Raw genomic sequence first — 14,831 nt, forward strand, 5'->3', positions numbered from 1 at the left:
TTCACCGATACCAAGCTGTCGGAAGGCCGCGAGTGCCCGCGAGGCCGTGTTTACGCTACCTACATAAATGTTTATTTTACGTACCTTTGAAAAGGGGGGTTCCAAGCCATTCCCATCCATTTTTTAACTTCATTTTCATGTTTTCTTCCGGTTTTTAACTACTATAATCACTTCAATAGCTACATGAATTATATTTTAATTTCTTTTACACTAAGTTTGAGTGATTTTGTCTAAGAATATGTTACACACTTTTGATTTTCAACATTTTTCATGTAGTGTGACCATGAAACAGCATTACGAGCCAGTTGTACACAAGTCATGCAAGTCCAATAAATATTTGAAATCTCATATCTCTGGTGTTTGTTGATGGATTTTGAAAATTCTTTTTTTTTTTTTTATAGTTCTTGTTTCACTGAGCACTATATGGAAATTATAGTCCTGTTATGGTACTCTTCAAAAACAATTTTCACTTGTGGTACCTAGTAATACATCCTGGAAATCAAAAGCAGCATATAAAAGTTGGACAGACTCCACCAAAAAGAGAATATGAAGTTTTCAGTTACAGATTGCTATTCTGGTCCTAACTTGCTGCCGTCAAAACGCCCAGTCATCCTGCATCGACACCTCACTCATCTTTCTGCTGAAATCTTCCTCCTCTGCCGAGACATCTGGGGATGATGAAATTGATGGCGTTCTTCAATGTTCTACAATCAATGGCAAATGTCATTTTAAGCTAAAAAATTTATTGATAGTAACCACCGGTAGTGGGGAGATGATGTCCAGATTTTTTATGGGTCTTAGAAAATATTAGAAATTAGGTAAACCATTAGAGACTATAAATCTATTACATTTTCAGAAAGGTATTATGCAATATATAGACCTGCATGTGAGCCTCAACCAGATTGTCTGAAAATTTTGTGCAACCCCCCCCCCCTTAACTTTAGAGCTTTTAAATTGTGGGTGTCATAAAAGGAAGGATTTCCGAGTAACGAGCGACCACCCGAACAAACACAATAAAGAAGAGACCTAACCCTAACCCAAACCCTATCGGCCTACCCCTAGGCCAAACCCAAAAAAGAACCTGCAACGGCCCTCGTGTAAAAAGGCCAGCACAAGTCCAAAAAAAAAAGAAAAAAAGAAAGAAGAAATAAGCACACTCCAAAACAAACAAGGAGCATTTATAATTTATAATCAAAATAATATGGCCTACATTGCTATAAAAGAGTTTGATACAATAGAATTGGATAAAGATCTCATGAATCCTCCATATAGATCTCAGTGATCTAAATAAATCTAGATCTAGATCTAGTAGAACAAGTGAATAGGAATAGATCTAGAATCTAGGCCTTGAACGAGAAATCCGCATCCGATTCCGAAGAGAGGGACTCAGCTGAGTCTAGGGGGCTAGATCTAGATCTAGATAGATCTTTATTCTAAGTAAATAATTCACGCACCTGATAAAATGCGTTTTACCAACATTAATATTACAGCACAACCTATAATATGGTTTGACACAATAGAATTGGAATATGAATCCTCCATTGAGGTCTATAATGATCTATATAAATCTCGATCTAGAGTAGAACAAGTGAGTCGGACTTGAAAGAATCCACATGATCTGAACAATCAGTAAACAAACGAAATTCAAAATGGCCGCTCGAGCAAGAAACTGAAAGTAGATAATTTAAGTCGTCGTACTTTTTCGTATTCGTATTTCTACTCAGGTTCCGACAATTATGTCGGAAACGCCGACGTCGGCAGTCGGCGGTGCGCGCGTCGGCGGTCGACACGAAAACGAAAGTGCCGACAAAGCCGACGGGAGAAAAAAGGGTCGCTGGCACACGGCCAGGCCTCGCACTTCGAACATTGACTAATACAGGTGGGCCTAGCCATAGCATCGGCCGGTTCGCGGGTCGGGGTCGCAATTGTCGGATTTCAGACGATTGTAGGCAAACATGCAGGTCTAGCAATATATTTTGAAATATCTGATAGACTTTTGAAACTTTGCGTTTTTTTGTGACCTTGACTTCGACGTTTAAGGTCAAGATGAAAAACGAAATCCAAAATACTATTTTCAAGGTTGCTCATACAAGGACTTCTCTGATATGTATTGAAGATGCCGCCAAAATATTGCAAATCCATTCTATCTACAGATAATGGGGTCATCTGCATAAATCTATCATGGAAAAAAAATATTATGACACGTTTGCATCGAACCTCTGCCAACAGTCAATGTTTCCCACATGTTTACCCTGGGGGCAGCACATATACAGCATGTGTAGGCCTACTAGTCGCCCTCATGACCTCTTCTGACCCTGGTACATGTTCAGACTTGTGTCTTGCGCATGTGCCTACACCACACATGTTAGTGTGGAAGAGAACCTCCGATTAGTTCCACAAGATGGCTGTGTGTCTCTCATAGAGGTCACTCTTAGTGTACCGCGTACATTTGCAATTTGTGTATTATATTCAATACCCTTGGTTGTCTAAGTGTGTAAAGATCCTTGGAGCAGAGTGGTCAACAGTCCCTTGGAATAGAGTAGATCTGGTAAGGTTTGCTGAGGGAAAAAAATTCACTAAACCACATTAGCAGGTGCTGTTTGCTTTGTAAGTGACTTCAGTGAGTCCAAGTTTTCTCATTTACATGTTAGTTTATTATGAGATATTTGACTGATTTTAATTAATCAACTCTCCCCTCCCCCTAAGATTTCTTCTCCTTTCAGTGAGTTCAAAGTTTTCTTGATTACAAGTTCAGTGGCAGCATCTTTCACAGTACTTTGAGAGCACTGTTGTCATGTAGAAAGTAACGGCCAACAAATTTGGTCATCACATCACAGTGACGTCTGATTTGCTAATCCTCTCAGACATAATCAGTTCATGGGTTTAAGTCAAAACATTAAAAAGACGATGGGGAGAGAGGCGAAGGGGCAGGAAGAAGAAAAGAAAGAAGATGTAGACAAACAAAACCCACCAATATAGACATCATTTCCTCGAAGATGATGCCTAACAATGTCTCAGTACTCTCAGTCGCATAAACTCTGCGTGTAAGCCGATTCGTGGCCTTCTAAGTGGGTGGTTTAGATGAAGAAAACGGGGTAATTCAGATGGCTGTTTCTTTGTTCTATCACAATTAAACACCAAATGCTGCGCACCCTGAAAAACTTTCGCTTTTTTCACTACAATGATGCATGTTGTTTTTACGTTCATGTATTTGGAAAACCACAGAATAGCAGGGGAAAGTGAGGTAAGCCAGTTAAAAAAAATTGACATCCAAGCTTTCAAATGCTTTTCGAAGCTCTGTCATTCCCCATGAATGAAACATTGGTATTTAATCATCCATCTTTCTACGAAGCATTTGAAAGTTTGGGTGTTTATTTTTTACCTGGCTGGCCTCGCATTCTGACCATGAGGGACTTCGCCTTCACTGAAGATTCTCCAGCTCTAAATACACAAACATACAAACAACCTACACCACTGTAACGAGGAAAAGCGGAACTTTTTCATAATGTACAGAGCGACAGAGCAATTTAATTACTAAGTTTCTGGTTCGGGACAATTTCAGTCAGAAGACACTCATTTTAGCCCAACGGAAAGGATTTCTCACCTCTTGGGGCTCGGCTGATATCTGTAAGAGGTGTGACCGGCTGCAGGAGGCTGGGCAGAATGGAGCAGGATTTGTTGTGGATGGCTTTAAAGACAGGGTGGCTAAGTAGCTGACTAGCTGAGGGCCTGAGGGAGGAGTAGAGTAATACAAAAATCAGTTAAATTAATATAGAAAATATATCAATGACAGTTCATTTTTCAATTTCCCTTTGCTATTTTATAGAAAACAAATCAATGACATTTTATTTTTCAATTTCCCCCTACTTGGGAGTCTATATATAGAAATAGAAATAAATTAATGACAATTTATTTTTCAATGTCCCTCTACTAATTTGGGAGTAAAATAGAAAATAAATCTATGACATTTTATTTTTCATTTCAATTTCCCCTTACTAATATTAGGTTCTCAGAACTGGCTATTGTGCCACTAGCCAGAGGAAACATGCTTTTTTCACTCGATTTTATTGAAAAGTTACAAAGTTTCTATTCACTGAAAAGAAAAGCAAAATACACTTCTAGAAAGAGTGTCTCTCTTTTTGTTTCATTTCCCATCGGTGATGAGCACATAGGATGATATCTTGTGCTCGCTTTTAAGGGAAGCAAAACTTGTGTACTGGTGACTCTACCACTGCTCAACCAACGAATCGAGGGAGTGACCTCCTTTTCACATTTGGCACACTGTGTCCAATCTTGGCATCCGGCTATAAATAATCTCAATCTCTTCAACTTTGAGTGAGCTTTTTAACAACATTATACTGGACATATTTATGCATTGAGTATAAATTGGTTAAAATATGAAAAAGAAATAATAAATTCAGGAATACTATTTAGATAAAGACAGCACTGAGAATCTTATATAATTTTATAGAACTTTGTCTGTTTGTTTATTTGGAGTGCTCAAATCATGATTCTGATTTACACACTCTCTGTTTCTTTAGTTTTCCCAAAACTTCAATTAATGACTTATGGGCTTGAAGAACGCAGCTGAAGATATCCTCAGATAATGCTGCACCCAAAGAAGAGAGACATGATCAAAAGATTAAAAATTATTTTGAAATAAAGTGGAAAAAACTACTGCATCATTTACACACACACACTGGCAGGGATTTGCAGATTCCAACACATTAACCACAACTGAAACAGCAATGTGGCCTACCTGCTCAGAGGCTCCCTCTCTAAACACAAAGAGGAAAAGTCGTGAAGATGCGGTGAGAATGTTCTTTTGAAAAAAATATCATCTGCTCTTTCTTGAGGGGTGCCACTTTGGTCATCAGCGTTTTCTATAAGATGAATGATAAAGAAAAAAAAAATGCCATTACAACAGGTAAACATGTCAAGCCCCATATGCAACAATTTCTATATATAAGCCCAGAGAGACATTTCGAAAACATACATTGCAACAACCTATTTTAGAACAGCCAAATTTAAGCTTTTTTGACTACAGTGCAATCTGCAATGGTTGCTATTCCTTATTTCAAGTTGAGAAGAAAATCTGATTAAACATTTGCACACATCCAAGTTGATTAATTTTTTTCATGACCTACAAAGATAACATGGGCGATTTAAAAAAATAGAAATAGAAAAAAAGAAAACACTACACAATAGAGCAAAACTTATGGTGATGCGAGAGAATCCACTCGACTTTAGCCATTCCTGTCCAGATTGACCAAAGTTGATCACTACATGAGCCTTCCTGCCTGTCTAGATTGTTAGAATCTGACATTTTTTTCATCAATTCCTTTACCCCCCCTGTCCGAGTAGAGCTTGAATCTTTAATCTTTGATCTTTTCCACCATGGCAATCTACTATATCGTTATTGTAATCTGTCAGGAGTTTGCTAAATGAATAAGGGGGCAGGATCTAGCGATTTGTCAGAAAAACAAAATGGACAATGGTGAGGATTTAGAGCTAGATTTATTTGTTGAGGCAGACAATCGGGAAGAAAAAAAGCACAAAGGTAAAACTAGAAATTTTAACAACATTTGAGGACCAAAAGGTCAAAGATATATATATATATATATATATATATATATATATATATATAATTCATTATTATAGTCATTTATCATGGTAATCACAATTACTATTATTCTTTCAATAATTATTATCTCTATTTTTCTTAACATCAGTATCATCTAATTATAATTATCACTGTTATTATTACAACCATTATCATTATCATCAACTGAGGAAAAAGTGGGTGACATAGCTCACCATCTTCATCGATAATAAACTCGCCCACTGTTGTTGAGTCTGCGAGTCGAGGCTTTGTACCACTCAGCTTCTCAAGGAGCATCTGAAAACAGAAGAGTTCTATGGAGGAGCTGTACCTTTAACCCTTTCAGCCCTAGCAACCGGTAAATCGGTGGCGCTAAAAAACTGCCAGTATGCCTAGCCACCGGTACAGTGGTGAGCGAAACATCACCCCCAACCCGCCCTGCCAGGGACAAAACGTGTACTGAAAGCAGCATTTACTACAAAAGGCAGTATTGATTAATTTGAAGATCTTTCTGAATTAGATGCTGGTAATGAAAAGGACTGCCCTGAGTGGGATATAATGGAATGTGATTCTGACGATCATACAAATATTAGTAATATATCGCTCAAGTAGAGGGGCATGGTAGCCTCAGGAGGTCAGGGCTCAAAGGGTTAAACTACCCTGGGAGTAGGCCCACCATTTATTCCTTTACAAGTGTTCTGCAAAAAGCTCAAATTAAATACATCAAATATCAGGAAAAGAAAAATCTGAAGATTTGAGAATCATTTTCCTAGAAATCTGAGACGATGAGAGGAGGAAGAAAGCCATGTGTGTTGTTGGAAATGGAGAACTGGCACAAGAATTTGTTGATACTTTAATAATTTAACCCTTAAAACCCTGATTTTTTCCTTCATACTTCCCTAGAATCCTGAAATAAAATATAGAGATAATAGAAAAAAATCGAGTTGATTCATTGTTTTATTTACTGTGTCTTTAATTATTGTCATATTTTACTGAACTTTGAATAAGTTATGTATATATACGAATGGACAGTCTAAACAAAAGGGTAAAAAGTTAAAACACTGTTTTTTGGACCAACTCTATGAGTAAAATCTTGTGTGTCAAAGCATCACTAGGCCCAGCCGTACATCTAGCCTCTGGTAGCTCAAGCGGTGATCCCCTGCCACTTCCACTATCGTCAAAATCATCATCGATGTTATGCGAAACACTGCACTCGTTCTTCAACAGTCATATCCACCGATACATCCGACGGGGAATCAAGATCTGGGTCTGGTTCACGATCAAAAATGTCAAAAATATTGCAGCCTGATGGGCCTGGCAGCGAAAAGTCAATATTTTTTTTTTAATTTGCAAAAATTCCAAACTTTCGGTGCAGAACTGCTCTTATGACATTATCGATAGTTTCTGCTGGCGAAAGAGCCATTTGAAGTTACATCCCCTGTTTCTAGCACTGGGAATTAAACGATAAAGTTGACCAGCAGTATAGGGTTTTAAGGGATAATACTAATACTACCAGCCTTGTGATACTTTTACTTTTCTGCATTCGCAAGGATGCCTCAGTACAACACATCTTAAATCGAGGAGCTTTTCTCTCAAAGCTCAATGTGTAAGGGTCCTATAGGTTAAAAGGGCAAATGACCCAAGTATGTGCTACCTTAATCCTTCTGCGCACTGAATGCACCCCTCAGTCTACAATTGTGTATATCCAGCATAGCTCAGGTGCACAGGTCCTGTAGGCTCAGGAGGCCAGTACTCAGAGGGTTAAGTATAAGTATTTGATAACAAAAAGGCAAAGGAGGAATTGCCACTACACCTCAAAATGTAAAATTCATGGAACATTTTCACTTATAATAATTTAATTACCTGAGTGGCAGGCATGTCTGAGAATGGAGACTGGCCATTGGCTAACTCACACGTCAAAATTCCAATACTGTACATATCTGACTTGCAGTTATAACCTGCCAGATTCTGGGGAAAGAAAAATGGAAAAATTAGTATCAGTATTCCTGGCGGAGTTTGAGGGGTGTACAGTCTGGTTGAGTTTGCACACATGAACACAGACCAATGCTCACACACACACACACACACACACACACACACACACACACACACACACACACATATTTACAGTATAATCCGCTTATATCGGCATGCTTTGGAAAGTGGATTTGATGTCGATATTATATATAAAAATGTAAAAAAATTAAAATATAAAGCCAAAAAGGAAAAAACACTGGGAGGTCAGCAGTAAAAAGACTTTACTTTACTTTTTTCTTCCGCTTGTACCCTGGGGTGTCGCGGGGAGACACAGGTGTCTGTCTGCAGCAAGTCGTGTGGCCTGTAGGAGGGACATCCCATGATCTTTAAGGGTGTCTGCCACAGATTCACTCCATCGTCGCCTTGGTCTTCCTCTGGCTCTCCATCCAGAATATTTAATGTTGTATGCTCTCAGAGCTGGATGGTTTGAGGGCATCCGCGTGAGGTGTCCGAACCACTTGACCTTTTGTTTTTCAATGTGTGGTAGGACTGGTGTTGCTCCCACGGTGTCCCTTATGACTTCATTTTTAATTTTGTCTCTTCTTGTTTTGTTGACCGCTCTTCTTAAGCATTTCATCTCGCATGTGACCAGTTTCCTCTCTAGGGCTTTTGTTAGAGTCCATGTCTGGCACTGATATGTGAGCGTTGGAAGGAAAATGGCGTTGATGAGCTTCGCCTTGGTGCTCATGGGGATATTGGGATGTTTCAGGAGAGGGCCCAGTTGGTAGCTGACTGCGTTGGCTCTCTGGCATCTAGTCTCTATCTCTCGATCTAATTTTCCATTTTCTGTGAAAATGCTGCCCAAGTATTTGAATTCTCTGCTTTGTTTTAGTTGGGATCCATCGATGTTGATATCCACTTTACCTGGTCTCCTGCTAATTGTCATGATTTCGGTCTTGCTTATACTGATCTTCATGTCATATTTTTCGCAGCTCGCATTTAGTTGGTTTATATGCTCCTGTAGCTGAGTCTTGTTGTTAATCATTGCCAGGTCATCTGCAAACATGAGTTCGTTGAGTGCCTCTGGGTCTGGATTGGCCTCTTTTGTTATCTGGTCCATGTAGATCACGAAGAGCAGAGGGGAGAGATTGCAGCCCTGTCTCACTCCGGATATTACTGGAAACCAGTCCGATGTTCCACTGGTAGTTCGGACAGCGCTTTTGCTGTTGGCATAGATAGCCCTGATGTTGTCTAGCAGTTGTCCCTTGATGTCGTACTGCTCTAAGATCTTCCATAGCTTGTTTCTATTTACTCAATCAAAGGCTTTTTCTTGATCCACAAATACGAGGTGGAGATCTTTGTCGTATTCCAAAGCCCTCTCATACAGTTGTCGGAGTGCGAAGATTGCATCAGTGCACCCTCTTCCTTTTCTAAAGCCAAATTGGGCGTCACTGAGAAGATGTTCGGTTTTTGCGCGAGTACGTCGCTCTAGGATTTTTGCATACATTTTCCCCACATGGCTGAGAAGAGATATGCCTCTATAGGTGTTGCAGTCTTTCTTGCTGCCCTTTTTCTTCCATATTGGCACCACTATCGCATTTTGCCAGTCTGCTGGCACTTTTCTTTCCTTCCATGCTTTTTGAAAGATGATTGTAAGCCAATGTATTCCGGTTTCGCCGCATGCAAGGATGGCTTCGGTTGTGATGCCATCGTCTCCAGCTGCCTTGTTCTTTGGACTAGTTTTCAGTGCTTCTCTCACTTCACTCTCCAGGATGGTAGGTTCTGAGTGCTCAGGGTAGTTGGCGGTGAATGGGCACTGTGTGTTTTGTGCCTGTACTCCTGATGGGTTTAGTAGTTCTTGAAAATATTCTTCCCATCTTTTTATTATTTCTTTCTCTTCGTGCAGAGCTTCTCCATTAGTATCGTTGATGACAGTGGTGGGTACATAGGGTTCATCTCTCGTTCTCATTGTCTTTACCTTCTTGTAGAACTCTCTTGGTGAGGTCTTGCAGGTTTCACTTAGTTTTTCGCCATACTGGGTCCATGACTTTTCTTTTGATGTTATAACGACTTTCTTACTGTGTCTTCTTGCAAGTCTATATTTAATGTAGTCCTCTTCGTTTTTTGACTTGACCCATACATTATACAGTCTCTTTTTTTCCTTGATAGCATCTTTAACTTCTTCGTTCCACCAGGCTGTTGCTTTTCTGTGTTTTCCTCTTGTTTTCTTGGTACCACAGACTTCTTTCATTGTGTCCAGGAGAGTTGTTTTGAAGGTATCCCAAGCTTCCTCTACGGTTAGTATTGTAGAGTTGATAGAGCCTAGTTTTTCATTTAACGTGCTTCTGATCTGAGCCTGCACCTGATCATCTCTGAGTTTATGCATATTTATTATTTAGTCTCTCTTGCTGTCTTTTATGTTTTTTTGGTTTTCTTTCTTTCTTGGTGGTCAACGTTGTGATGATTGGCCTGTGGTCTGTGTCCAGGCCTGCATTGGGGATGGCTCTTGAGTCTGTGATTGTGATCCGCATTCGTGTTCTCGTTAATATGAAGTCGATCTGTGATGAGACCATGATGTTGTTCCATCTGTACCAGGTGTAGATCTGAGAGGCTCTGTGCTGGAAGAAGGTGTTGGTGATGAATAAGTTGTGCTCTGCACACAGTTCCAGTACATGGTTGCCGTTATAATTGCATGGTGTTCTGTGGTCACTGTGTGGACCCAGGTGTTTTGTCCACGGTGTTCTTCTTTCTCCGACTCTTCCGTTGAAGTCTCCCATTACATAAAGGTCTTCCTCGTCTGGGATGTTGCTAATTAAGTACGAGAGTTGTTCGAAGAAAGAGTCCTTTTCTTCGTCTGAGTAGGAGTCGTTACACGGTGCATACACCTGAATGTAGTTTGTGGTCTTTTTGCCCTCTCTAATGCTGATTTTGATGAGTCTTTCAGAAATGAAGTCTGTACTCATTATTTCCTTTGCTTTGTCAGGGTGTATGATGAAACCCACACCGTGTTCAGCTCTTTGTTCTTTTCTTACCCCACTCCAAATGAGGACAAAGTTAGAGTGGATCTCTTTTGTGCCTGTCCCTTTTTTCCTGATGTCTGTAATGCCCATGATGGAGATCTTGTTCTGGGTCATGAACTCCACTATCTCAGGTTCTTTATTTGTCAAGCTGCAAATGTTCCATGTCCCTATTTTTTCATTTTTTCTTGATCGTTGTCCATTTTTCTCGCCAGGTCGTTTTCCGTTTTGATCAGTCCGTTTGTGTCTCATGTTTTCTTGAGCAATGTTTATATCCACTGCCGGCCTGCTAAGCCAGTCGCAGTTTCACCAGAGCCCCGTTGGCCAGCAACGTTTCGGGGTGACCCGGGTCGGCCTTCACGGCTAGCGTAACGCCTCAGTGACATAAAGTCACACCGTACTTCACCCAGACCCAGCTATCCCCTACTTTGTCCTGTTTCCATCTCCCACGGCGTGGACGAGGGGTTGGAAGTAAAAAGACAACACTACTAAAAATAGATCTCTAGCTCCACTAAGATGATGTAGGCTTACACACTACACAGTGAAACTAACAAGAGGCAGGGGGGGGAAGTAGGAGTTACGGTACCAAAGACTGAGCAATGCAAGGTGCACACTACACTCCAGGGCAAACTTTGTTGTAGCATCCTTAGAAGGGCAGTGAGCGATCGGGAGTGGGGGTAGGGAGGTGATGCCCAGCGCGTGAGACGCTCACGTCTGTGAGGCACTGTACTGTGTTGGAGACTACACTGTGTAGGCCCTACACGACCTACTAAAGCCTGGTGTGTCGATATAAAGCTACTTGGTGGGTATGCGGACTTAATGAAGAACTAATGCATTGATAGTTAGCGTGGCTTTTCCCCCCCATTTATGTTCGTCGGCTTCGTCAGGTACCCAGAAAGCATGTCGATAAAGCAGAGTGGGCCGAAAAAAAAGGTCGATATAAGAGAAATTGTTTAGTGAAGATATTGAAGGAAAAATTTTGTATTTGGAAAATAAGTTGATGTCGATAAATCGGATGTCGATAAAAGTGGATTATACTCTATTAATTTCTCCAACACAAAACATGCACACACATACAAACATGTATACATGCAGCCTAACATGAACGTGCCCTTCTTCCCATCTCCGCCACACACACACGCACACATGTGCACGCACACACACACGTGCGCACCCCCAGAACGCCCACACAAACGTACAGGTATACAAACAAAAAATCTCGGGAGCCTTTTTTTCATTAGGACAGAACAAACAGCCTCACAAATTACGCAGCAGGGAAAAAAATAATCGTGAGACAGAAATATCAAAAACAGCGATTCAGGAGAGTAATCCCTAAAATAAAAAAAGTTTCTCCTTATACTTTTTAAACTGAGGACGGCTGTTTATAGTGTAATGGTGACGTTCTTTACCATGGTATGGAGATTGTGTGAGTTCCATTCCTGAGTGGAGAAAATACATCTTGTCAAATAATCTCTGTCTATCTGCAGAAATATAATGTCAGTTCACGTTAGCCCTGACAGGCAGCCAGTAGCCAAAGCAAACAATTTAACTGAGGTGATTGAGGACGAAAAACATTTACAAGCCAACAGCTGTAGAAATATCCTTCCATCGTTACCTGTTCCAAGAGTTCTGGGCTGTAGCAGTGCACACAGTCCACTGTGTGGTCAGGGAAATCATGTACACGACGCATGCGTTTGCCGCTCTGTATAGTGTCGAAGGCATTGTGTAGTCCGGACAGGCGAACCTGGCCTGTCTTTGAGATCATTACATGGCTGGCCTTGATACCTCTGAGAACACAATCATTTTTGTTCAATTCTAGCTTGATCAAGAAGAGAAACAATCATAACCTCACTAAAAAAATAAAAGGCAAAAGAGGCAACAGTTGCGTGACCCCCGCCACGACGCTTGTGACGGTTCTTGCAAGTCCTGCGTGATCAACTTTGGAATTTTTTTTCGCAATACAAATCGCGCACGTGTCGCATGACCCATTTTGTGCCCTTGTTTGGCCAGTCCTGAGCTACTTAGACTTAGTTCTCTCTGGGGCCGACAGTTTTTAAGTTATTGAAGGGGAAGAACAGTCACCCCAAAAGGGGTTGAACTGACCGGAACTCTATGTTTTTTGTACCCAGCTGATAGTAATTTGACAGTCGCGTCGTAGTAACGGTCGAAGAAGTCGCATGAACAAGACCAAGAATCACAGTTTCGCTGTTTTCAATACTTCTGTTCGTTTTACTGGTTCTAGTGTTTCAGAAAATGATGTGTCTGATAGTTAGGACCCTGGATATGTACCCGAAAACAGCCGGAGTCATAGTTTTAGGGCTTGATCTAACACTAGTACTGGTGGTGTTGTTCGCGCAACGAAATCACAACGTCCTGTCCTACATCTGTCTCAGATAATTCAGAGTATGGGTCTGAACCAACGCACAGCCCAGCGTTTATACTTTCACCAAACACTCACACATGCATACAAATCAAAACAGAACACTTGGAACTTTTATTTTTGTGGTTGTTGTGAATTTCATTCTAACTGTCACGTCTGGAAATTTTTCTGAAAATCAAATTCACGCCAATTTTAAAAAAATCATACAAATTAAAGTATTAGACTTAGATAACTTTAGTTGTTTTTTTGGTATTAGATTAAGCTTGAATGTAACTTTACTGTGTTTTTATTTTATTTAGTAGAGGTTTTTACGGCGCTCGCAAATGCACAACGTCATATGAGCGCCAAGGGGTGAGTGTCAACAGAGAAGTCTTTACAGGGAATCAGACGTACTCTGCTCGCCTCTCTTGCTTCAACAGCACAAAGTCTGCTTCGACTATCAAGGCACCCCAGAAATAGCGGATCACAAGAGTGTGACAAACATACGAAAGAAGTAGCGGAAAATGACAATAGTTAGGATTAGGAAAGAAAAAGCAGCAGTTCCCTGTTGTAGATCAGGCACAGTTATGAGCGTGACATGGATGAATCAGCCCATTTACAATTCTACTGTGCATGAACGAGAAATGTCCCCTCTTAGGGAATGGCCTAAAGACACTACAGTCAGTGGCACTGCCCCTGGGGATAATTCTACTGTGCATGAACGAGAAGTGTCCCCCTTTGGGAATGGCCTAAAGACTCTACAGTCAGTGGCACTACCCCGGGGGGTCTTTACTGTGTCAAAAAATAATTACAATAGGATAATTCTGAAAGTTGTGGTGGTTTACAGAAATATTCCCCAAAACACCAGTCTTCAACGCTTAACTCACTTACTACTGGGCCCTTTCACCAGTCACAAACGTTGAAGACTGGCGTTTTTGGGCGTATTTCAATAAATCACCACAACTCTCAGAATTACCCTATTGTAATTATTTTTTGACACATTCAAGTAACATTCAAGCTTAATCAAATACAAAAAACTTAAGTTGTATAAGTCTAATACTTTAATTCGTATGATTTTAAAAAAAATTGGCATGAATTTGATTTTCCTAAAAATTTCCAGAGACTTGACTGGTAGAATGAAATTCACAACAACAACAAAAATAAAAGTTCAGTGTTCTGTTTTGATTTTTATGCATGTGTGAGTGTTTGGTGAAAATATAAAAGCTGGTCTGTGCGTTTATTCAGACCCATACACTGAATTACATGAGACAGATGTATGGTATGACATTGTGATTTCGTTGCGCAAACAACACCAGTCTAGATCTAGTGCTAGATCTAGCCCTAAAACTTTGACTCTGGCCGTGTTCGGGTACATATCCAGGGTCCTAGCTATCAGACACATCATATTCTGAGGCACTAGAACTAGTGAAACGTACAGAGGTATCGAAAACAGCAAAATTATGTGATTCTTGTTCATGCGACTTCTTCGACCGTTACTATGACGCGACTGTCGGATTACTATCAGCATGGTAAGGATTTCACATCTCTTTCAACACATAGCAAGGACATTTTAGAGGCATGGTCTGTCCAAGCAACATTCTCCAACTCCAATCCAATTGGACAGCAAGCTAAGCCAAAGGAGAGTCATGAATAAAAAGATTATTAAAAACCAACCTGGTAACAAAGCAATTCACAAAGTGGAGGAAAAAATCATGGGAGTAAAGAGCGAAATACAATGGAGTCTGCCTTTCAACTAAACTCTGTGGTTTACCCAGATTTTCTTCAGTTTAGAGAGGTTGATCAAAAAGAATAGAAAAAAATCTGGAATTTGGTTTTCTTTTGGTTAATCATCACTTTACGATTAATCATATTTGGA

The 14,831-nt window shown here is 40.4% G+C and overlaps 1 protein-coding gene across 1 annotated transcript in view; it reads right to left on the reverse strand.

Annotated features, from left to right (window-relative positions):
• Positions 1 to 380: 380 nt before the first annotated feature.
• LOC101857778 (STE20-related kinase adapter protein alpha) overlaps positions 381 to 14,831 on the reverse strand; it is a 29,449-nt gene continuing 14,998 nt past the window's right edge. Inside the window, exons 8-13 of the mRNA XM_005094409.3 lie at positions 12,212 to 12,383; positions 7,466 to 7,570; positions 5,818 to 5,899; positions 4,760 to 4,883; positions 3,605 to 3,729; positions 381 to 668 (exon numbers count right to left, since the gene is read on the reverse strand). Coding sequence (XP_005094466.1) covers positions 595 to 668; positions 3,605 to 3,729; positions 4,760 to 4,883; positions 5,818 to 5,899; positions 7,466 to 7,570; positions 12,212 to 12,383 — 682 coding nt within the window. The 3' untranslated portion in view covers positions 381 to 594. The remainder of the gene's footprint in view (positions 669 to 3,604; positions 3,730 to 4,759; positions 4,884 to 5,817; positions 5,900 to 7,465; positions 7,571 to 12,211; positions 12,384 to 14,831) is intronic.

The sequence above is a fragment of the Aplysia californica genome, unplaced genomic scaffold, assembly GCF_000002075.1.
Source record: "Aplysia californica isolate F4 #8 unplaced genomic scaffold, AplCal3.0 scaffold00081, whole genome shotgun sequence".
Taxonomy (NCBI): Eukaryota; Metazoa; Mollusca; class Gastropoda; order Aplysiida; family Aplysiidae; genus Aplysia; species Aplysia californica.